Below are 23,932 nucleotides of genomic sequence, written 5' to 3' on the forward strand. Positions count from 1 at the left end.
CGGTCGCTCCATGTTGAAGATAGGGCCTTGCACAAGGCCCATTTTCAAATGAAGGGAACGAATTTCTTCCACACCAAGAGGCCGCGGGGGTTGCAACCATGCAACCTAGATAGATAGTGGTTTCTGAACCTCGCCGCAAACTTGGCTATCTCAACTCAAACCCCATGTTAAAGGTGGGATAGTCCCTTTAAAAGAAAGCTAGAATGTGGAGCTCAAGGAAGAATTACTTCGGTGCTTTCTTCTTACAGAAAACATTCAATCCAACGGGAAAGATAACTACGTTTAGGCAACAACCTGACAAAACATCGTTATCGCTACATAGGCCTTAGATCCAAGACAATTGCAGGTATGAGACGATTTTCGGCCTCAATCGCACCTAAGAGTGCTCCGGTCGGCCGGAGGTTCACTCACCGTTTCAGTGGTGTCCTCTTTTTGCTGTCCTCGTCATCAGTGTCGCTGAAGTACATATCTGTCGGCACGGTAATACAGCGCGGTCAGGGTGTCAGAAAGGCTTCAGGTAAATCTCCAGAGGATGCAAACGTCAAGGAAGGGCAACAGGTCAAGAAAAGAGAGTACAAGACGGGTCCATAAAATTGCAACATCCAGAGCAATTTTACATATCTCCCTCCCATCCTCCCGGACCCAGCTCTCCTGCCTCCTCATGTCCCTTTCTCCTTTCCCCTTGCCCATCTCACTTCATCCTATCCTCCTCTATCCCATCCATTCCAATCTCCGTCATCACTTTCCCATCCCACCCCATATTCTCATCCCAAACTATCTAGTCCAATCCTAATCCACCCCTTCCTATCCCATCCCAATCAAATCCCCTCGAATCACTCACCGACATGCGTGCCGTCGCGGTCCGGCCTGCTGAACCCTCCCGTGGTGAACGTCTTGGTGGAGTCGTACGCAATGGCCGACAGACCCATCTTGTTCATCCATTTGGTCATGTCCAGCTGGGAGTCGGATGCGAACACAACCGACCTTTCTATTGGACCATAGAACGAGACAGAAGAGGTGACTAGGCTATCACTTCACGGGGAAATACGGGGAAAGATAGCATTTAATTTAAAGGGTAGGAGACTTTACCTCTGACCTTATAAATACGACAGGGGCTTCAGAGTACTGTATAGTATTACTGCACGTGTATAATCATTGCGTGTGGTTATCATTAGCGTAGTCCTAACCCCTCGTCTGTCCGGCAGTAACTGAAAGCTGCAAATAATCCAACTGTTCGTGGTTTAACGTTAACACCTCGATTGCTGATGGGACCTTTGCGTCGCGTCACTTTCCCAGCTGATGAACTGACCGTTACTGTAGACTCGGAAGGCGTGCCGCTTGGAGCGGATGTCATTGGCCGGCGACACTTGGTAGCCGGGCAGAGAGATGAGCGTCTCCGCCTGCTGGGACTGCGGCGGATGGGAGAAAGAGGGAGGGATGGTCACGTGACGGTCAGAGGCAGACAGAGAACAGACCCATGCTGACACAGGCTGGCAATGTTGACACTAAATATAGGAGGGAATAAAGCTGCATAGTAAAACGATTGGCTAGCACGAACGACTGGATTATCAGAAGTGAACGCAATGAGACGCAGTTGCAAATCATAAGGAACCAATTCATCACCCGGTACTAAAGCAATGTCGCGATATCCCATGATATCACGTCTACCCTTGTGACCCTTGTGACCCACAATACAATGGATGAGCAGTGAGCACATACTTCATGAAATTCGGTGATCTTGAATATGCCTCTTACAACCGAACAGCCCTACTGTCCGACTCCAAGCTGTCCATTCTCGTACCTCCTTATCCTTGTAGCCGTACAGCTTATGGCCATGCAGCACAAGCCAGCGTTTGGCCCATTTGTCGGCGTGAAGGAAGCCGCGTCCCTCTTTCTTCATATGCAGCCAGCCCTGGCAGTCGCCCTGACCCAGGTCCCGGCACGACACTCGCCGGCCCTCTGTGGACGGGAAGGAAGATGTCAGATACGAAAACAACTTATGAAACATCGTGGCCTGTTATACGTGGAGTATTAGGTACCATTTTTGCCAGCGCACGTCTAGTGGATGAGAGATTTGCCACGCCAACGACATCATGTCACTGGTGAAAGTAGTTACGGAAGACGTCACCTGCAAACTTGCAAACACATCTTCATTCTGCGACTTCAGGCCTGTGGTTGTGCCCACTGTAAGTTACTGACTCGAGTATTGTCAGTATCATGATATGCGGCGTCGTAGTCATCTAACACCCATTTGCTCTTGCTTAGCATATGGGAAAAACACTAACTAGAGATAGCAGGTCATGGTAGGACTAACTGAAAATTATCGGAAATATGACATACACTACCAACCTTACAGCTCATACAAACCCACAACCAGCCAACCCTACAATTTAGCACCCCGTTTAGACCGGCGTGCTGCATGACACACTAGACGCGGAGCAGCACACCCATTTTCCTCCCCGCTGAGAGTTCATTATCGACATAAGATCGCGTCTGGCATGCGGGATAAATACTACGCAGATCGTATCCGTGACTCAGCGAACACAAACGGCTACGGCCGCCCGGTACAAGGTAAATGATCAACTCTCTGGAATACTGACATCGGCTTCATCTGATACCAGCTGGAGCCAGGATACGTGAAACATTTGTGGGAGAGACAGATATACACGCCTGTCATTGAAATTTAGCAGAACGCAATGTTTAGCCGTAAGGACATTTCTACCTCTAATAATCTTTAATGCAAACTCAATACCGTCGTGCCAAGTCTTCATCCTAGCAGATGGGTGTACAAACCGTTTTTAACTCCCGCGCACCGCCCACCACTGCCGTTCGACAACTCACTGAAGCTGAGCCTAGAATGCTGCCGTAGCAGCACGGCCGGTCCCCCGCGGGAGCCGGGCTGAGCGGGCGGCGCGCCGTCCGGGGTCAGCGGTGACCCCTCCGGTCGACTCAGGTCACTCAGAGAGGTCTTCAGGCCGCGGAAAGCCACGTCCATTTTCTCGATCATCTCTCGGAGTGGAGAGGCGTCCTTCAGCGCACTGGGCATGTCGGAGCTGGATTCGTCTGAGGAGAGAGGATAGAATTAGATGGCTGAGCAGGAATAATTGAGAAGAGTGCGTTCTTAGTGTGTCTACAAATGCACACGTGAACCCCGTAAAAGTAACCGTCTTTTTCTTCGATCCGAAAACTGTCTCCCTCGGGCTGCTTGGGCGAATATACAGCAAATTACTGATGAAGCGATGAAGCAAATGAAACAATTTAACGCCCTTAGGCAGACAAACACATGCTTATGGCTGTACCAACATCAAATCAAATCAGGTGTCGGTGGGAGCCTGGAGCAGCACGCGTGAATATCACGCATTTGGCGCAGTGTTAAAAATACTTACCTTCCGTCGCCCCGGAGAGGAGCAGCACCGTCGGGTGGACGGCGGCTGAGCCGTCCGCCGGCCCGTCCGACGGAGCCGACCGACCGGACGGCCACTCTGCCCTCGGAGCCTCCGACGACTCTGTATTTGGAGTCCCCTCTGCTACCTCCTCTGGAGTCTCCTGTGGAGTCTTTGTGGCCTCCTCCTCCCCCACGTCCGGCGGAGTGTTAGAGCCCGGCTCGGGCAGGGAGTTCGGCTCGGCGGCTTCAGACTCAGTGGGGACCTCAAGTTCGATGGGAGATCCAGACTCGTAGGTAGCCTCGGAGACGGTCGAAAGTGGCGCGGGCGAGTCAGAGTGTTCTGTGGAGGAAAAGAGTGAGTGTCAGACGAACCAGACAAGAACAGTATTGAAAGGCATCCCTGGCCGACCATAACCGCAGAAACCAAGCCAATGTGTACAAAATGGCACAGTGAAATGGTCTTATAGCAAACACAATTGACCTCAAGCAAATTGACAAACGCCTTGCAAGATATAGAAAGCTCCTATAACGTTGAGAGTTGAACGACAAGCTAGTGTAACCAATGATTATACTTTACCAGTAAAACGCCTTTTGGGCGAAGAACGAGCGAGCGAGATAGTGAGCCCTGCACGTGCGGAAGGGCGAGAGGGTACTTCCAACGGGCTTGCGCAAAGCACCCTTCTAACCGGTCGCTAGCAGTGTACCAAATTTGAACGCAATCGGCCCAGCCGTTCCTGAGATCTGGAAGCGGCATTCTGCACGTGCGCACGTGCAAACGGGGTCCAAACTGACTTTTGCACGGCACCCTACTAACTGGTCCCCAACCGTGTACCAAATTTGAGCGCAATCGGCCCAGCCGTTCTCGAGATCTGGAAGCGCCCCCTGCACGTGCGCACGTGCAGTAGCACCTTAACCACAACACATGGGAATGCATTGTCTGGTGGGTGCCTACTTGTATGCCAAGTTTCAGCGAAATCGCCCCAGTAATTACCGAGTTATTAAAATGGGAACAAATTTGACACCTCTTATTGTTGTTTTTTGCACGTGCACTGGGGGTGACCCACATGCATCGAGAGTATCCTATTTTTGGTAGAAGGGATGCTGCTACCCTACAAAAATCACCGCAAGCCAATCGCCCAAGCGGCTGCTGAGATATGAGCCTCTCAAAATCACTACTTTTGCAAAACAGCTTGAACACCCTTGACTTTTCACGTGGCACGTGCCACGACGGTCCCTGAGATGTATCAAAAGTAGTCAATTACGAGGTAGAAGGGATGGGGCTACCCAACAAAAAAGACCGCAGGCCAATCGGTCCAGCGGTTGCTGAGATATAAGCCTCTCAAAAGCGTTACAGGCCGGGCCGGGCCGGGCCGGGCCGGGCCGCTCATACTGAGATTTTTCCGTTATATTGAAAAGACTCACTTCGCTCGCTGCGCTCGCTCGCTCGTAACCATACCCAAAGTAACGTCGCTCTCACCTGAGTTTTGCAGATCCTTCTCGGCCGAGACGGGACCGGCGCCGGCGCCGGCGGCCGGTCCAAAGGGCTGGGTGCCGGGTGTGGGGCAGACAGAGGGGGCGGGGACGGGGGCGGAGGGGGTCGGCTCAGCTGGGGCCGCCCGTGTCAGCGGCAGCTCCGCACGCACGGAGGCGGGGGCGGCGGCGGCGGGGGCGGGGGCGGCGAGTGGTCCAGAGTCGCCGCCGTCGTCGCAACCATTCGTTGTCGTCGAGCCTGCGTCGCCGTCGGCGTTGGTATCTGTGGAAACGGAGAGAACGGAGTCTGAGAAACCACTCATGTGAAGCAGGCAGCCGAGAAACAAACAATCACACGGAACAAACAACGCACACAGCTCTATGAGGCAGACAAACCAAGGCGTGTAGCTATTAGCTAAATTACCGCAAGCTAGCACCGTAGCTACCGTAGGCTTAGTTCAGGTCACCGTAGCTACAGCACAGCTACCGTAACCTGACTCCTGACAGACCATGTCGATATCATACCACACCCCAACAAAGCTCCTGCCATGACGGTCCCGCGACGTGACGCCATCGACGGACCCTCCTCCCGGCTAATCATACTGACGACATGGGGAGGGGAGAGACGCCGACCGGGCAGCGTGGTGGGCGCGGCCGGCGGTGGTCCCCCCCCCCCCCCCCCCCACGGACGGATGCCGTCTACGGTTGCGCAGCACATGTGCTTCAAAGAGTTGGTCTGCTAGGAGCGGTCTGCAGATCCGAGTCGAGAATGTGCAGGATCGCACTGACACCAGAGTGTAGCCTTGCCAATTGGCGCTAATAGGATTTGATTGCACCGGAAGCGGCTTAGCTTTCACAAAGTGTCAGTACATAAACACGTTCTGTTTCCCATGCTTTCATGTTCAGCTTAAGCTTGCCACAAACTGCAAGCTTTTAAGATGAAACCACTACACAGGCATGCTCGTTAAAAACTAATTCTTGTTTTATACCACCAGTATTATCATTTCTAGGATGGGGTGGAAATCCGTGGAAACCAGGATAGTGCAAAACATTGCTTGGCTCTGGCAAAATACTGTCAAGTGAGTCACAGAGCTGTGATAATAATGTACCAGTCAGTCCGTCGCGCGGGGAAGCCGGAACTTTAACCCGAGCGTATATTAAAACTACTCGTACAGGTGTTCACTGAACCCAATCAGACATCGGCTGACTGCCAAACGCAAAAGATAACGATAAGAGATGTTGATATCGCTACGAGATGCTGAGTAGGAGATAACTACTGATAACGGAAGCATTATGAGTTTGTAGGAGACCGTACTTCTCCGATCACCTATATCAAAGCTTACGGCGGACCTAGTGGCAGACATGGATCACAGCTATAACACAGATTGTCCGGTGTTCTTTATGTGCCCTGTTGAACAGTGAACTATTGACATATGACGTGTGTCATGACACACGAGACATGTGCTTTAAGTCGTTGAGCCTTATTACGTCCGGTTATGCGTCGTTGAGACGCGTGCTGTCGAGACGGGTATCGTTAGGCCATGTGTTGTTCAGCCGTGCGTCGCTGAGAAAGGTGACGTTTTCAATTCAGTAGCCTGAACTCTCCCAGATCACAAAACATGCGGGAGAGTTAGTTGAAATATCGCTCGACCAGGACACGTCAGAGCGGATGCATACCAGACCAGACTGCCAGACTACTAGACCATCAGACCGCCAGATTGCCAGACCGCCTATCCGGCCCTTTCGGCGCAGGCCTGTGTCTGTAGGCGCGCCGGAAGGCACGTGTTCGTCATTATCGTGCCAGGGGGACAAAGCTGGCGAGATTTGACGTCATTGTTCCCAGCGGGGGACGAAAGGGGAGCTATCGGATAGTTGGTGGCAGCTGGCACCCCGGGCAGTTCGGGGGCAGGAGGGGTCTGGCGCCAGTGGCTATACAGGCAGACTTTGATTTGATGGCGTTCAGCTCAGGGATAGTAAAGAAACCAAAACCAAAGTGGAACAGGGGACAGTGGCTGCCGACACCGGCATTCGGGTCTGAACATGGAGCCAATCATGTGGCGCTGACGGCCAAAAGTCGCAGCAACAGATATATCAGAACTGAAGGAAAACCACCACAGTTCAAAAGACAAAAGGACAAAAGACAGCAGCCGACGCAGTGCTAATGTCTAGCTCAGGTCCGCATGCTAGAAAACAGCTAGCTAGCACCATCCATGTCTTGTTCTGCGCTGACCCACGTAAAAACGCGAATCCACGCCCGCCTCTGTATCACTTCATCTGGGAGCGGCTGAGTCGATAACAAGCGACTGCAGTCAGTTGCAGCGGTTACGGTCTGAATTTCATCCTCCCCTCTCAAACACCGCACCCAGAATCTGTCGGTGTCAATCAGTCCACACCGAAGCGGCAGCAGGAAGGACGCCGTACAACCAAATAAACACGACTCCTGACCGGCACACAGCGCCGAGGTCAAACAAACAGGGAATTTTACAGAAACGGACCCAGAAACAGACCGGGCGAGAAACGCCGGGACAGACACGTCCAAACAGGCTGTATGGTATAACGAAACAAGGGAGGTTTCTGACTTTACTGAAAAGGATGACACCGAATAACTGTGCACATGCAAAGTTCAATGGCCAATTTTGAATTGAACATTGAAAACTGGCGTTTTCTCACACTAAATCGATTAAATATGCAGTTGGAATTAAGTACTGCAGTCTGCACAGACACGTAGAAGTTGAAAAATAGCAACGCTACCACTTACTGAAGTGAGATAATATATCGCAAGAACTTCCCCAGTTTCTGTATTTATAGAACCTTGAGCACAAAAACACACCAGCAGCTGGGAACTGCCTCACACACTCAGCAGTCGGCAGCATGGATCCTGATTAACTGAGACACGTCATTAGCTCCCAAGCCGTGAATTAGGCGTGAAATAAGCGGGACGACTCAGGGGCACTCGACACCTGAAAGACCACAGGCAGTTCCTTCGATTAACAAGTCTCATTTCAAACATTTAGTATAAAAATATCGGCCAGGCACTATAATCAGGATCATCAGCGTGAGCGTCAGTGATTTATACTACCGTTATGATGCCACAAAGCGCTAACAGCAGCCATCTTTCCACATATATCCGAGTGCCTGAGCTTCAAACAAAGCTCAGATTGATTATCGAGAGAGATACAGACTGCAGCCAGTGCAGAGATGGGAAAGATAAACCCATGTGGATTATTTCGGTAATCGCAAGTTCCACCGAGGCAAAAGCGGCAGACGCTGTAGGAAGTTGTAGTCCCGAGCTAAAAGCGTCCGTAAAAGCGTCCGTTAAACCGTCCGTAGAAGTGCCCAATGCAAACAAGTTCAACCACTCAGCAAGGTCCATTTTCATGCACAATTGTTTCACACTACGCAATAAATATCAAAGCAGCTCCAGCTTAGAATATCCACTCTTCTCTTCCAGCTGGCGCCTCCTCACGTCCATCCCCTGCTATTTTCACCTCCCATGCAACCCTCCCCCCTCCCAATCACCCCCCTCTCTCACAGCTGCGGACGCGCCGAGGACAACTCAATGATTGGATAATGTGCCTGCCGGCCGGGACGAGTGTCCGAGCCACAGAGCGGCGTCTGCTAGGGGAGACGACGGCGGGCCCCGAGGGAAGTTAGAGCTCTGCTGAAGTGCAGGGGAGAATAGAACAGCAGGGGAGGACAGGGGAGACTAGGGGAGAACAGCAGACCTTAGGAGGTACTGCAAACGTCGTTATCTATACGGTCGGGAGAACGACGAAATAGCGGGGAGTGGGAAAGTACTGACAGAGTCGGTCACTTCAGACACTAAACACACAAGCAGCTACTTGCTCCTAGCTTTTCACCGGGAACTACCAATGAACGACTGATAATACCGCGTAGTGAAATGAGATTGCCACTTTTCTAGAGCTACGGAGGGCTCCGAGTGTATCCGATGCAGTGGTCAGAGATAAACGGCTAGACACTAGACAGGCAGTCGAAATCCCAGGACCATACGCGTGCCATTTGACAGAGCCCAGAACTCTTCCAGTGTGGCAGAAACGTCATCACAAAGGGGATCATCCGAGTCTCCAGCCCGGTCGGTGCCCCTAGCAGGCCGCCTCAAATACCACAGCCATGTTCCCATGTGGGACACTGGTATGAGTCACAGGGCCTCGGGGACCTCAGCGTCAGACCAGGGTACAGGCAGCCGTCGACCCAGAGCCGCGGCTCCCCGTTCAAACAAACAGAGCACGGCACAGGCCACAGAACAGCCCGGTCGACAATGGACGGCGGGTGTGCACTGGAAGTCTGGCGGTCTGGCGCAGGATCAGATCATCAGGCCCAGACCCCGCACCAGACCAGAAGACCGCGGAATAACCATGAACCGACCGACGGACTACGTCCTTCCGAACTCTAGGAGGAGACCACATAGTTTGGTCGGAATGCGATATTCCCAAACGTTTTATTCACCGAGGTAATAGCCACCCTGCTGTGGAGTGTCAGCTGACATCAATACCAAGAGATCCCAGTTACGACAATGGCGTACGGTGGGTCCGCGGACCAAGATTCGGACCACGCGCCAGACCACTAGACCATCGGAGACCGGTCCTCGAGAGGGCTCAACACTCAACAGTCAACACGCCTCCTTCCCTGGGTTCAGAAAGCACAATCGGTTCCGAACGACAGCTAAGCGGACCGACCAACAACAATGGCATGATTTTGTACGGAAAGGTCATGGTACGAGAGTGGAAGAGGGAATGGGTTGCTCTTGCAGCAATAGCTCAGTCCACAAACAAATACTACCGTGCACCAGCCGTACCTAGATCTAGATGAATTCGCCATCCTACGTTCTAGCCGTAGTTGAAATCAACCCAACCGACCGCGATCCGCTGTGGCACGCAGATGATCACAGGAGCGATCATTGATTTGGAACTGACTCATACCAACGTTATCTGACGAGCAGATAGGTGCTGGGAGGACAAGGCATGAAATGTCACGACACGACACGACAGGACACGGAACGACACGGCACGGCACGGCTCGCACCGCCCGGGGGGATGTTTGCACGGCGGCGGATCAGACACGTCACACCGGAAGCGCCACACTTCCGGTGGGTGACGGGATTAGCTCTGTTCCGCCGACGGACGCTGGTGGTGCGCGCTCCGGCACAAAGTGATGAATGGAGGGGGATTTGGCACCGCGGGGATCATATTGTAGTGCCTACGGGTGCTGCATTACATAAGAGCTTATAACTTTTTGTAATAAGATTGGATGACCAAGTAATTCAACGCCACAACCAAAAATAAGCGACCAAGCAAACAAAAATCAATGCAGGCAGTGTCAATTTTAATTATGAAGTAGGTACGACGCATTCGTTCCACCCCAAAACCCAATCTATTTTGGAGTTCTAAGCATAATGTCGCGCACAACCTCCCGTCGCGTCAGATCCCGCATTTACTCAGCCACGCCGTAGTCCGGAGCCCAGCTCTGTTGAGATGTGCACCCGTTACTCCATGTGGCCCAGTCCAAAACAGGTGCAAGGTCACCCTTATCAAGCTATAGATGCCTTATGGATGCCCTATGTTGACCGGAGAGGCGCCGGGAAGGGCGGAGAACCGGGAAGCCACACAGGTGACCTGCACGGATGCAGAGCTGGCTCGGTAAAGGTCGAACCACAGACACATCTGGCACGTCTACAATCTACATACCCACTGCGATCAGCCTGTAAAGGATGACGGGCTTCCTCAGCGCGACAAACGGCGGATAACTCGGAATGGTGGTCGATGGTCAACGCAACATCCAGTCGCGGTCGGCCGGTAGTGCAACAGACAAGTCCGATCCGTGGTCCAGCATACAATGCCGAGATACAGATAACATGGAGAGATACAATGCCGGAAACACAGAAAATCACTCCAAATGGTGGCCGAGAATGCAGCAGAAAATGTCGAACGGTGGCCCAGGAAAAAAAACGCATAGATCAAAGGAAGAGACAACCGCGATGAATGACGGGATATGTAGGAGACGACTTGGATTGGTGACTGAAGATTCAACAGACGACAACCCAGCAGGAAGCGACCGAGACGATTCAACAGGCTGCATACCCATCCCACCCGGCTTCAACCCTCATCGAGTGTGACGCGTGAAATTTAGTACATCAATTGAGAACAAAGCATAAATGTCGAGCACTGTGCACACCCCGTGCACGGGTAGCCCTGCACGGTGCACGGGTGACACCCACCACTGGGACGGTAACAGTGCATAGTGCACGGAGAGCGATGCACAGTGCACGCTGCACGCTGCAGAGGGCTAGCGCGGAGCGCCACCAGCTGAGAATCTCGGATCTATCGGCGCCAGTAAATATCGGCCTGAGAAGCTGTCAGCGCTGATCGATGGTGCACATATGCTCCCGGCGTGCCGTGGTGCAAAACCGAACGGGAAATGTATACAGTGATGGCGGAATCGGGTGAAAATCAACGGCCAATGTTGATTTTAGCTGTCCAGGGTCTTTTAATTAGGAAGAGAGGACGACACAACATGTGGCGCCCGATATAATTATGCAACCCAGACTGAAAAAGGAAGATTTTACCGCCACCACAACAATACCAAACAACCCAAAGAGACTGAAAACACGCCCACGGTCGAGACAAACCAAATTACACCATGATTAGACACACAGCACATATCTCCATTGTTCAGTCAGGCGGCATCCAGCAGAGGAAATGTCTGATTCAGTCACGCGGTGAGGCATGCGCCGGTCGCGGTGGCGCGGGAGAGAGAGCGCGACTCAATTATGAGTCACCGACTCGGCCTTCCCGGCTCAGTCGCTACTCGCTACTGAGTGGGGTGATGACTCATATGACATCAATACAACGAGACAGGGGGGGGGGAGAGCGGGACGGGCGTGTCTGCAACACCAAGGGGGTGTGGGCACTGGGTATTGACTTAGTGATTACAGTTGAAAGAGGGATAATAGAAAACTTGTCGTAGTGAAGCGAGAGGGTATGGGCATCAGAGCATTGTGTAAACTTACCATATGCTTCTCAAATTAGTCTTATTTGTCAATTGCCTGTTATATCCCGGAATATCGTTTATAAGCACAACAAATGCTTGAATTCCACATCCTCGCCCAGCCTCCTGAGTAATTTCGACACCATTCAATGCCGAACTTGAAACAGAACCCCGCTCGTCTTTAGATCAACATTCAAAAGCAAGTCGAACCAAGTCAAGCCAGGGACATTTCTCGACCGAGCTGATGGACCCGCTCACTGAGCTCAGGTCACTGAGCACCCGTGCGGCGTTAACTTCCAAAAAATCATAGGTCCGTGCCATATCCACTTCTTCCCTCCAAAACCCGCCACCAAGTGCAACCTCTATGCACCCCGCCCCGATCCAGACCCAGACAGACACACACGAGCGCGCTACCGCCTGGCGCTTTGTGCGCTCGTGTCGCCTGCGCCTCCCTCCCGCATTCCCACCGCGTCAGTGACTCAGAGTGGGCGTCTGGGAACGGCAGGGGGCGGACTGGTGAGTACAAAACAGCCGCGCATACGGCGCCCACGCTGGCAACATCCGGTGGCCGTGACCTACGACCGAAAGCACCGACACCGGGCAACCCGGGCACCCGAGTGGTCGCATCGACATCGGGCAGCCTGGCTGCCGGCTAGAAAACATAGGGAGGAGTCAATGATGATGATTTGAGGGTTTAGGGCGCCCGGAGTGCGGTAGCCATCGGCGCCCATGCAGAAGGGCCGTCGACATAGGGTAGCCGCACCGGTAAGCTATCGGGCAGCCGGGCAACCAGACAGCCGGCATAGGGCGACCGCGAGGGTGAGCCCGGGGAGGTGCAGTCAGCAACCGCGCTGACCGCCATCGAGCAAGTCGGGTTTGAACGAACGTCGGAAGGTTTACGGTGGTGCCGGTTACAGCCAAGGTAGGTTCCAGGAAAGACGCTGACTGGGAGAGCTAGGAAGCCGCGCTTGCAACGATACAAGACGAGTCATGGGAGCTTGACAGAGCTATCAACTACCAAATCTGAGTAGACAATAGGTGCCTGGCGGAGCGATGACATAACGGTATCACAGTTAAGATTTTACCTACTCAGGCTACAGACACCGCATGAAATGCTACAATACTGGACTGGAATGGACTAAGCCAAAGTGGTCAGCAAAGTTCATGGGAAAGTGCGTGACCGGAACAGTCTAATGCAAAGTCCGTAATATTCCACTCCCCTCCCCTCTCCACTGCTGTTCTGCGGCAAGGACTGCGGACGTCGCCCTCAGCCCTGCCATCCTCACCGTCATTTCAGCAACCGATCTCAAGCATAACATATTCAATGTCCGAAAAAATAGTTATGCATCGTGTTCGAGTAAGCGCTACTAATCAGCCGAGTACCGCCGGGAAACGAGAAACAGACAAGACAGCCAACGCCCAACATAGAAACAAAGTTATATCTAGCCTGCGTTGGGGTTACAGCACAACGGCGTGACAGCCGAGTAAGGCCAGGCCGGGTGTAGCTATTAAAAAATAAAGCTGACACCGTACACAATGATAAACAGGAGAAAGAGTGAAGGCTAAAATCAAAATACGGTGAAATTGATGATGAGCAAGGGTTCAAAGTGCGTTCAAAAGCACCGAACTGCAAGCATGCAAACTTCAGAGCTCAACATTTTGGCATAGGTGCACCAGACCAAATTAAGCATCAAATCGTGTGGATGACGCAATCATAGAACATCCAGCACTCAGCTGTGACTCGGAACAGGCTCTGCTCATCGCCAGAGAAATGTCGCTCAATAGTGGAAAATGCCATTTTAACATAGCCTGACAACAATCGCCGCAGAATCCCCACATAATGGACACCGGTATGACGGATTCAGATGCGAGCCAAAGCTACGCTCCTTTCCAAAGTTAAACATCTACCTCACAATGAATGAAGATGAAATGTCAATAACGACAAATGCCATGAAAGCATTAAAAAATAACGCATGAGTTGACAATGCAAAAATTTCACGAAAATGTGCTAAAAGACTATAAGAAAGCACCATAACATCCACTGTGCAATCCACTGTGAACCCAAAATAAAGAGACATTCCAGAGGCAGTGAGAAAAAAAAAACGTGAACATCGAGTTCATAACACACACTGGCAGTGATACGCGGTGGATGCCTGGTGAACGCCGGGGACCTCACACCAGTTCATAGATCGCCAGAAGAACTACTGGACAAGGGCGAGTGGTCAGAGAGACGCCTACAAGACAGTGGACAGACGGTGAGACAAGACAGACGCACTGAGCATTGACCAATGAGCAGAAAAACAGGCAGGCGGACGGACAGACCGGCGGGCAGAAAGCAGGCGGGCGGAAAGCATGGCGGGCAGAAACGCGGACGGGCGATTTTCAAAGTAAGCAGGCTTGGGCTGAATATAAAGCAAAGGTGCGAGTGTCACGAACTGATTTATCTACTGTACAGACAACGAGTGAGCGCCAGGCGGTGCGAGTGTCCGGTGTCGCCAAAAGCCCCACCGGCACACTGCGCCGGGCACACGCCACTTACCAATGGGTTGCCTCCTGGCCGATAGCAGAGCGGAGCAAACGGTCAGAAGCGTTAGGAATGACAGCGCGCACACGCTCACTCACACCCACACACACGTAACCAGTCACAATCAGTGCTTAGTACACACTCAATCGACACGGAGCCGGGCCTGGGATCAGCTCGCTCGGGCGGCGCGGACCACACTGAGACGCCAGCGGCGGCGGCGGCGGTACCGCCCGCTCGACGCCGCCCACCACGCGGCGCCCGACGGAGTTATGGGTGCGGCACGTGGCTCTGAGGCTGTGCGCTCGCCGGCGGCCAGAAAAGCTCCAAAGGTTACCGAGACCGAGTGTATGGGTGTGGGGGAGTGGGTGTATGAATGGACCATAGAGTGCTGAAGAGGTAGGGAGACGCCCAGAGGAGTGGCGCATACCATAACAGACGACCATACATGTCCAAACAGTATAGCGGTGTGCAGTGTAACGGTGTTCTGCCCAAACAGCGGTGACATATAGCAATACATATCAGACTTAACTGAATAAATCACCAGATAAATGTTGTTATCGACGACAAATGTGATTGGAAAATAAACAAACAGTTTGTAGTGTGTAGCGGTAAAGTAAATTACCAGCTACTTTGCACTTAAGTGCCCTTCTCGAAGGTGTACCGATCTTTGCATTTGACAGTCCCATACAGTTGTACAAATGCAAAACATCAAAGGTGGTAAACATAACAATATTAACGCCAGTAATAAGGGCGAATTCTTCAAAAAGACCCAACAGGTTTTATATTTATAGCACCAAACATACCGAAAGTCATTACAATACGCCTGTAAACTCACTAAGAATTAGAATTTATGGCAAGTGTGGTGAAATTTGATAATTCTAGGTGGGTGAAAATTATGAAGTCATTGTGAAAGCAAAGTAGTGTTGTGCGGTCCAGTGGTTTACCCTACTCATGAAAATCGATAAAAGCACATATCAGCCCGCCCCCTCCCTCCTACCATCATCCCTCGCCCCCCCCCCCCCCACTCCAATTCGACACGGCCCGGCCCGCGGCCACCCCCACCACCCTTCCGGTCTGCCACAGGCGCCGGCCATTCATTCACGGAATTCCACAGAGGACGGACCCGCCCCGCCCTCCGACGGCGGCATTCCACCGGCTGAGCCTCTTCCTTCAGTAGTCAGCTGGGTCGGGTACACGCTATGAACCGGCACTACGTTCCTTCTTAGCTTGTGGAAGGTATCTGAATCTAAATCCAGTCGCATGGACGACAAATGCGACACAAACATCAGTAAATCATACGTCAAGATGGCCCAAGTCAATGCCAAAATCACAACAAACAGTAAAATACGATTAGGATGTTTTTGTAGACTACTATGCAAGCATTAGTGCAACTCCTTATCGTAACCAACATCGTTGTCATGAGTACGGCTCTGTAAATTAAGATGAAGACGTGATTAAGACTGACTGATAAGAGCATTTGATTAGATCGAAGTGCTCGACTTGATCAGACACTTAGCTGACCAGAGTGCACCATGTGCCAAACAGTCTTTTGCATCACTCACAGGAACGCACTAGAGTATCAGTAAACAGAAATTGGTCTGACTTGAACAGATATTGCGAATCATTTATGTGAAAGTTACTAGAAAGCGTACCTTATTTCCGTGTTACCAATAATATAGCCGATGGCAAGCAGACTGAATGGCATCGCGTTTGAACCGGGGACTATCGATTGAATACGGCATTATGCTTTTCGGAAGTCGTCATTTCATACCAGACTATATTTGCCGAGCCTGGCATAAGCAAGATAGAAAGGAGCTGATGCAATCAACCACACTGGGCTTTAAATAGGACCGATTGCAGGATCCGGGCATCTTGCATCATTTCCTGTTGTGCCCAGCAAAATTAGCATGATTACAATATCGATATGGTATGATCTCCTAGCAATTATGCTCATATGTGAAGATTTGGGTAATTGATATTTGTAGCACATCTTATGTTTCATCACAAAAGCAGTTATGAAAGTGGTGTGGTACATAAAATGCAGAAAAGATAGGTATAATATCAAGCCATGGTATTGGCCTGACTACATAACATCGTAAGTCGTAATGATCTTCTGGAAAATGGCATCTATAACTCGAAAACCGAGGACTAGAATTCCGACTGCGCTGTTAACAGCAGCCCTGTAAAGCAGGGATGCGGAGCCGGAGCCGGAGCCGGAGCCGGAGCCGCCGGAGCCGGCATATTTTGCCCGGAGTCGGAGCCGGAGCCGGAGCCGTGAAACAATATAGCCCGGAGCCGGAGCCGGAGCCGGAGCCGTCAAAAAAGGGGGCGACTCCGGCTCCTTTTCGTAAGAGGAAACAATTATTTACCTAGTTCGGTTTGACAGTACAAGGCGTAAAACAATGTGGTATTCAAAATAGCCTTGTTATACAGGGTGACACAAAAAAAAACGGTCATCACCAAATTTCGAATAACTTCGGAAGTTTTATGCCGATCATCACCAAACTTCGGCCACTTAAGGTCACACCTATGTAGCATACATCCACCAAGTTTCAAGTCTTCACTACGAACACTTTTAGTACAGTGTGTGTTTTACTGACGCTCCACAATGTGCTCCAGGTGAGCGCCACGGCGCTGCAGGGCGTAGGCACACTTGTATCCGGCGGGCAAAGTTGTCGATAACCCGATGGCTGTGCACTTAACAGAGTGCAATGGCCTCTGGAGACAGTGCTCAGGGGGTGTGCTACTCCTGAAACGTTATTCTTATCGGGTTATCGGCAACTTTGCCCGCCGGATGCAGGTGTGCCTACGCCCTGCAGCGCCGGGGCGCTCACCTGGAGCACATTGTGGAGCGTCCGTAAAATGCACGATGTACTAAAAGTATTCGTAGTGAAGACTTGAAACTTGGTGGATGTCTGCTACATAGGTGTGACCTAAAGTGGCCGAAGTTTGGTGATGATCTGAATAAAACTTCCGAAGTTATTCGAATTTTGGTGATGACCGCTTTTTTTGTGTCACCCTGTACAAATGCAAAAGCAACGTGTACCAATCCCATCGCCTTTTTTCTTCCACCCGTATTTAATTGATCGCATAGGGGATGTACTGAGTAGAAGCCGGAGCCGGAGCCGCCGGAGCCGGAGCCGCCGGAGCCGGATCATTTTACTCGGAGCCGGAGCCGGAGCCGGAGCCGCCATGACATTTCACCCGGAGCCGGAGCCGGAGCCGGAGCCGATTTTTTTCTCCGGAGCCGGAGCCGGAGCCGGAGCCGTCTGAAATTTCCACGGCTCCGCATCCCTGCTGTAAAGACATTGTTCTTCCAGCCCCATCTACGATTTCCCCAGCCAGTAGCTGCGCAGCCAGCACGTTGACCAATATAACCGGCAGCCGGCCATCGCAGCAGGTCTCAGTAACGGCAGCGACCGACCCCACAGAGCCATGGCACGCGCAGGCAGCGGCAGCGGCAGCAGCAGCAGCCAAGCAGAGCTAGCCGCTACGGCGCCGGTCGCTCGTACACACAGCACATAGCCAGCCGGGCGGCGGAGGGGGGGGGGGGGTATGGGGCGCTCACCTGAATCAGTCTCCTCCTCGATAGCCGGACGCCGCGGCAGCTCTCGCAGCACCCGCTCGAAGCTCTCCTCCCTCCGACCCACGTCGTAGGCCGGCGCGCTCTGGGTTTTCTCCAGTCGCGGTTTATCAGCCGGCGGCGGCGGCGGCGTGCGCTCGGCTTGTTCGGGCAGTGATGAGACTGAGGTCCGGGGTGCGGGCCGGGTGGGCTGCTCCGGTACCGGGCCCGCCCGCCGGCGGCCGCTGTCCGCTCCGGGTGGCCGGGGCGGCGGCGGGCGCGCCGGCAGACTGTCGCTGCTGCCCGGCGGCCACAGCGGAGCGGCGCGCACCTCCAGGCTCTCTCGGCCGCCGATACAGGTGAGGGGCCGTGAGGCGGTGAGAGGCATCAGCGGCGACGGCGGCGGGCTGCCCCCGGAGCCCGGAGAGGGAGACCGGGAGGCGGTGGCGCCTCGGCGGCCGGCGCTGCGCAGCTGCCACAACTGGAACAGCACGGCGGAGAGCACATAGAGCGGAGGAGCCGGGCCGGGCACACCACAGCGAGCTGACGGCGGACCGACACCGGCCGCCGGCACACACCGACACACACACAGAGACACCGACATACGGCATGGTTGGCAAACTGTCTGATGGAGTAAGAGACTTTTTGTTTGAAGCTGACTGGAATTGATTTTATTTTGTATTATGAGCTCCTTTATATTTATCCTGAAAGGTAAAATATGCTGAAAACTAGCAGCAAGCAAACTTTGTAATTTTTCATTTAATAAAAACAAACGCTTCTTATGTTTACAACTAAATATAATTAAACAATTTAAAAACGTCATTATAATCGACAACAATGAAGCTCATTATAATTGCCAACCATTGCAAACAGCACATCGAGACAGGAAATGCGGGGCAGTCGAGCGCGTGCAGGGAGGAGCGCACAGAAAGGTGAACAGTCCACACCGACGGCTGAGGTTCCACACCGGGGGCGACAGAGCACTCTAACATCGACAGCGACACGGGTCCGGCGCCACGGAGGGGGAGGGGGGGGGAGCGACGGACGGCGACGCGGCGGCATAACGCAGCTAGGAAGCGATACTAGCATACTGCAGGTAAACGCGTCTACCAATGAAGGATGATGTGAATTTGAGATATGCCCAGTCATACCCTAAGTAGTAGCAATTGTCAATCATTGGTTCATTGCTCCTTTGCAAAAAAAATGCTGTAAAAACTGCTTCTAGAATTTTGAGTACCTTGGTAACCTCAAGCTGCTCTTCTGCTAAATATTTGTTAATTCCGACCCCTCACCTCCATAATCTCAAACTTCCTTGACATGATTCTCCCCTACTTCAGTCCTGCCATGACCTATCGCCATTCGTCACATCTGTTTTCCTTCTCTCAATACACAAACTCTACAGCCCCCCCCCCCACACACACACACACTCCCACATCCCCTTCAGTATCACCCACTACATCCTCCACCCCGGCCCCGCCACCCACCTGTTCTATGGAGGCCGGTGGTCGCCGCGAGGTGGGGCTGGCTCCGGTGACTGTGGCTCGCCGCTGCAGAGTAGGCCGAGGCTTGGGCAGGTAGTGGCGCACGCTGGTGGGAGACGCAGCCGCCGAACCGGCCTCAGGCAGGAACGCTTCGGAGTCCGAGTCACTTGATGGCTGGGGTGTCAGCTCGGCCTCCAGCGCCTCAGGTGATGATCTGCAAGTGAACGGGCAGACGTAAGGAAAGGAAATTAGTGTGGAGAGCACCAGCTATTGCAGAACTAACGGAAAACTACATTGAATGATGGATAATTATAGTGTACTCTTCAGGCGGTAGAGCGACATGACATCACCGCTAAGATATTTCTGTCGTTTGTATAAGTGGTTCAGGAGTTCTAACTCAACGATGTTAAGCGACAGACGAACGAGGCATTAGCGACAGATGATATTCTACTCAATTCGACAGTGAGATATAACTCACAGATTTGGTAGTCAGTTGCTCGCATAACTCACAGTTTGGGCGGCAGTGTGATCTTGGGCAGCGACGCGAGCAGGTCCGGTCTCGGCGACGAGTTCCACCTATACGGCGTTCGCTTCTTGTTGGGCAGTCGGAACTGCTTAAAGTACACCTGGTCAATCAGGTTCGAGTGTTTCGGCCGCTTCTTGACGGTGAGGTAGACGTCCGTGCCGGACTCCTTGTCCTGGAGCAGGTCGATCACCTTGCCCAGCTGCCAGCCCACCTGTGAGAGACAGTCGGCCTTCACTCGGGCTGTCTGGTCAGGAGGTGGAAGACAGTGGCACAGAAGTGGCCACCAGAGAGGAAACTGAGGATGTTACCCTGCAACTACCAGTCATGACCTGAGGAGTCTTATATCACTTGAAACAGTTGGCTAGCCATTGTTTGCTCATCAACGTCTATTGTTTATCTACCACACTGACTGAATGCCACTGGTACAATTGATGCAACCGGGGCGACTCTTCTATTTTTTTTTTTATCACTTCAAGATGTCGTCTGAGTCGTCTGCCACATTATGATCATCTCTGACTTCGAACCTAAAAACACCCGGGACCGTAGTCCCCACTGAAACAGCGCCCTCTTCCTCGTCCCCTCCCCACCACCTCCCCACTTACCACCGTCTGATAGTTGACCTGGACGATCTCGTCCCCCTCCTCCAGCTTCCCGCAGTGGTGCGCCGGCGACTGGAACTTAACCCCGGTGATGATCGGGACGCCAGAGATGGCTCGCACGATGTGTAGGCCCTATGGACGGCAGGCCAGCACAGGATGGTCAGTGAGGGTTTGAGACTGGAGAACAGTGTTGAGAAACCAACATGACTCGTATCAGAGTGCTCGGAGACAAGGAAAACGGACGTGACTAGTGGGGTAAGAATCGCATAAGTGAGCACACAACATATCCGTCACGGCACTGCTATGTTTAAGGAGGACCGTGATAAAGTACTGATAGCAAACCATTTAGTCAGGCGATTTTCAGGGCCGGAAAGTAAGAATAAGCCTCATTCTACCTTTGCATCGCCATTATTTGAGATCATAGCTGTCCTTGTCGAACAAAGTCGACCTGACATTATCCAGCCATCGAGTGTGTCCGCGGTTCCTGCCCAGCCCTTGTAGAGTTGTGACCGCGATATCTGCACTACCCCCAACAACTCTGTGTGTAACGTTGTCGTGTATCGCTCACCAGTGGTTCATCCGGTTTGCGTTTGATGGTCATAATGAGCAGTGGAGCCGGCAGCAGGGATAGAGAGTCACAACAGTCCTGAAACGGCACGGGGCGAGTAGAGAGTCAGAGTATAGAATAGCAGTGTGATCTCAGAAAATGAGTTAGTGTGCAACGATACAGGGCGGGCAGTGAGCCAGAGTCATGTGGGGGGAAAAAGATAAGTCGAATAGTCCTACAATGATAAGACGAGACAGAGCGTCGGAATCCTGTCTTATTTTATCATTGACAGAAAACAGCCGCTATTACTGACATTACTGACGAGGAAATACCACACATGAATGGCGCTTATTATGACTTACAATGAACTCATCACTCAATGAACCAGGTCCACCACTGAATAAGACATTGACGGACGGTTACAGCCAAGAGTCAGGGGAACCACCGATCAACACTCTCTGCCCGTAGGGGGAAGAAACCGCCCAGAAGATAGCCAGAACAAACACCTCAGTTCCAGCGTCTGTCTACATACATCTCGATAAGTTATGGGAACTCAGCAATCAACATAAAACACACAGAGGATCGACTTGTGACACCAACCAGTCACGGTTAGGTCATCGAAAAACGCAACAGTCACTGTGCCAATAACTCGACACTTCCCATCCATACCAAGTACCCCCACCTAGTTTGAATGACTCAGCAATGCGTCAGGCGCCGTGTGCCTGAATCCACCGGCCTGACTCGTGAGTGTGGGATGGGTGAGGGACAATACTTCAGATGGTCATACGAACCCCCCAACCCCCCCCCCCCCCCCTCTACCCCCTAACACACCTGTATGACGGAATCGCACACATCGGCCAGCTGTTTGGAGGCGGCGCGAATGCCGTCCACAGGCCGCACGGCAAAGCTGTCTCGCTGGGCGTTAATCACTAGCTCGATACTGGGCTCGAGGATCCGTGACTTCATCTCCGTGAACTGATCCTGACCGTCGAATGGCGCCCTGACGGTGGAACAGAGAGGGATGAACAGTTATCGAAAACGGATATCTACACGTCAAAAAATTACACTCTAAATACACCTGGCAACGTTAAACATACGGAGGAAGAAACCAAATGCTATGAATGTTATAAACCAAATAAAAAGCGAACGCTAGGCCAAATGCTTAGAAATATACCAGTCAATTCTCCGGGTAACGTGGCTTTACACACAAGGCGAACACTGAGTCTGCAGCGCCGCCCTGGCGGTGACCGGCGATACTAACGTGTTGAGCCACCCGATGATGTCCTTGACCGAGGTCATGGTGTCAGTGACGGCCTCCAGGATGGGCACGGTGACCCTCTGTCTACCCCCGGGCGCCACCGGCGGCTGCTCGCGACACAGCTCGTTATACAGACAGCGGGCCTTGCTGCACAGACGCATCGCTAGCTGCTGTAGGTTTTCTGAGTTGAGTGTGAAGTGCTGTGGAACAGAGTGGGCGAGTTACGGTGAGGTAGGGTCAAACATCAGAGTACCAAGATCAGAGCGAGCTCCAAAGGAACACGATACACGGAACTCTAAAGTCTAAACGGACGTGAAAAGTCGCCCTAAAGATCGGGACATGGGCCAAATGTAGCAAGAGCCGTCACGAGACACACGCTATACACCAAAGCGGGCTCTAACGGATCCCGGGGCACGAAGAAATGCACTCGGAAGCTCAAATGCACCGGTCACACCCACGAAAACCGGTTTACCCCGCAACAATCAGAAAGCAATGCTGACTGACTCACGTGGTGGCGATATTATCTACTCGTTGGCCTAATACGTTACAACGATGCATACCTAGTCTCCTAGCCAGACGCGAGCATGTTAGTTTAGTTTATTTAGTTTAGTTTATTACATAAACACTCACGGGATATGGTGGGCCCATTGACGAGTGAAGTACACATTTCAGACAACAAGTGAGTTGAGGTGTTGGGTGCCCGGACTCAAGAGGTTGTCAGCGCCTACCATTGCTAGAAATGGGACCGTGTTCGCTTAGTCTAAATCGCCAGAATGGATGCATGATGGACAACTGCACTGGGCTATGAAGATGACAATACACTAGTAGGGCCCGCCGACGCCGCGTATCTCACCAGCGTCTGTAGCCGCGATATGGCCGCCAGGATCACCTCCTGGTGCCCGACCCGGGTGATGTGCAGCTGCCGCAGCTCCCCGGGACGCAGCTGCAGCAGCCGGCTGCCGGTAATGTTGGCAGCCTGCAGGTGACGAGCGTACGACTGCATCGCCTCGTGGTCCGACAGGCCTGGAGCGTAGGGAAGAGTGTGGGTTTATTGACATGGAACGGGTACCTATGATGTGTAGGGACATTAGCTTGACCAGTACGTTTTGAACGTCTCAATGTGAAAACATTTCATATATCATATTCTCTGAAATCAGTTTAAATGTGACAATCAGTGACTCACCTTTTATCCATTCTGCTACCTGATCACTGGTCCATGAAGCGACATTCACGTACGCCATGATAGCAAATCACAAGATCGCCTGGAAATGACCAGTGTGCTATGTTAGCAACAGGTAATACATTTGTTGCATAAGTTATTTTACAATCTTAGGTATGCAGCCTGCAGTTGAAAGTATATTGCCTGATTTTCAAATCAAGTGGGATCAGGAAAAGGCTAGAAATGGATGGCAATCCTGACAGATGAATAGTTTGTTCTTCATAAACCATTTAAAAAAAAAAAAATCTTCCAAGTGCCACTCTGGTCCACTGATACATGACACATAAGCCAATAAAATAGCCCATAATATGTGAGACTCATTCAACTGGACATGACCATGACCAGACATATTCTTG

The 23,932-nt window shown here is 52.1% G+C and overlaps 1 protein-coding gene across 2 annotated transcripts in view; it reads right to left on the reverse strand.

Moving 5' to 3' along the window:
* The window catches only part of LOC122380018 (nascent polypeptide-associated complex subunit alpha, muscle-specific form-like), a 48,657-nt gene extending 25,033 nt beyond the window's left edge, over positions 1–23,624 (reverse strand). For both annotated transcript variants that reach the window (XM_043362749.1, XM_043362748.1), the window contains exons 1-16: positions 23,541–23,624; positions 23,211–23,380; positions 22,361–22,557; positions 21,931–22,099; positions 21,121–21,198; positions 20,556–20,684; positions 19,938–20,164; positions 19,431–19,641; positions 17,953–18,427; positions 4,863–5,138; positions 3,387–3,725; positions 2,842–3,063; positions 1,802–1,959; positions 1,310–1,409; positions 842–988; positions 412–469 (exon numbers count right to left, since the gene is read on the reverse strand). In XM_043362749.1, coding sequence (XP_043218684.1) covers positions 412–469; positions 842–988; positions 1,310–1,409; positions 1,802–1,959; positions 2,842–3,063; positions 3,387–3,725; positions 4,863–5,138; positions 17,953–18,427; positions 19,431–19,641; positions 19,938–20,164; positions 20,556–20,684; positions 21,121–21,198; positions 21,931–22,099; positions 22,361–22,557; positions 23,211–23,380; positions 23,541–23,598 — 3,014 coding nt within the window. In that variant the 5' untranslated portion in view covers positions 23,599–23,624. The remainder of the gene's footprint in view (positions 1–411; positions 470–841; positions 989–1,309; positions 1,410–1,801; positions 1,960–2,841; positions 3,064–3,386; positions 3,726–4,862; positions 5,139–17,952; positions 18,428–19,430; positions 19,642–19,937; positions 20,165–20,555; positions 20,685–21,120; positions 21,199–21,930; positions 22,100–22,360; positions 22,558–23,210; positions 23,381–23,540) is intronic.
* Between the last annotated feature and the right edge of the window lie 308 nt (positions 23,625–23,932).

This window comes from Amphibalanus amphitrite, unplaced genomic scaffold (assembly GCF_019059575.1).
Source record: "Amphibalanus amphitrite isolate SeventyFive unplaced genomic scaffold, NRLGWU_Aamphi_draft 000090F_arrow, whole genome shotgun sequence".
Lineage (NCBI taxonomy): Eukaryota > Metazoa > Arthropoda > Thecostraca > Balanomorpha > Balanidae > Amphibalanus > Amphibalanus amphitrite.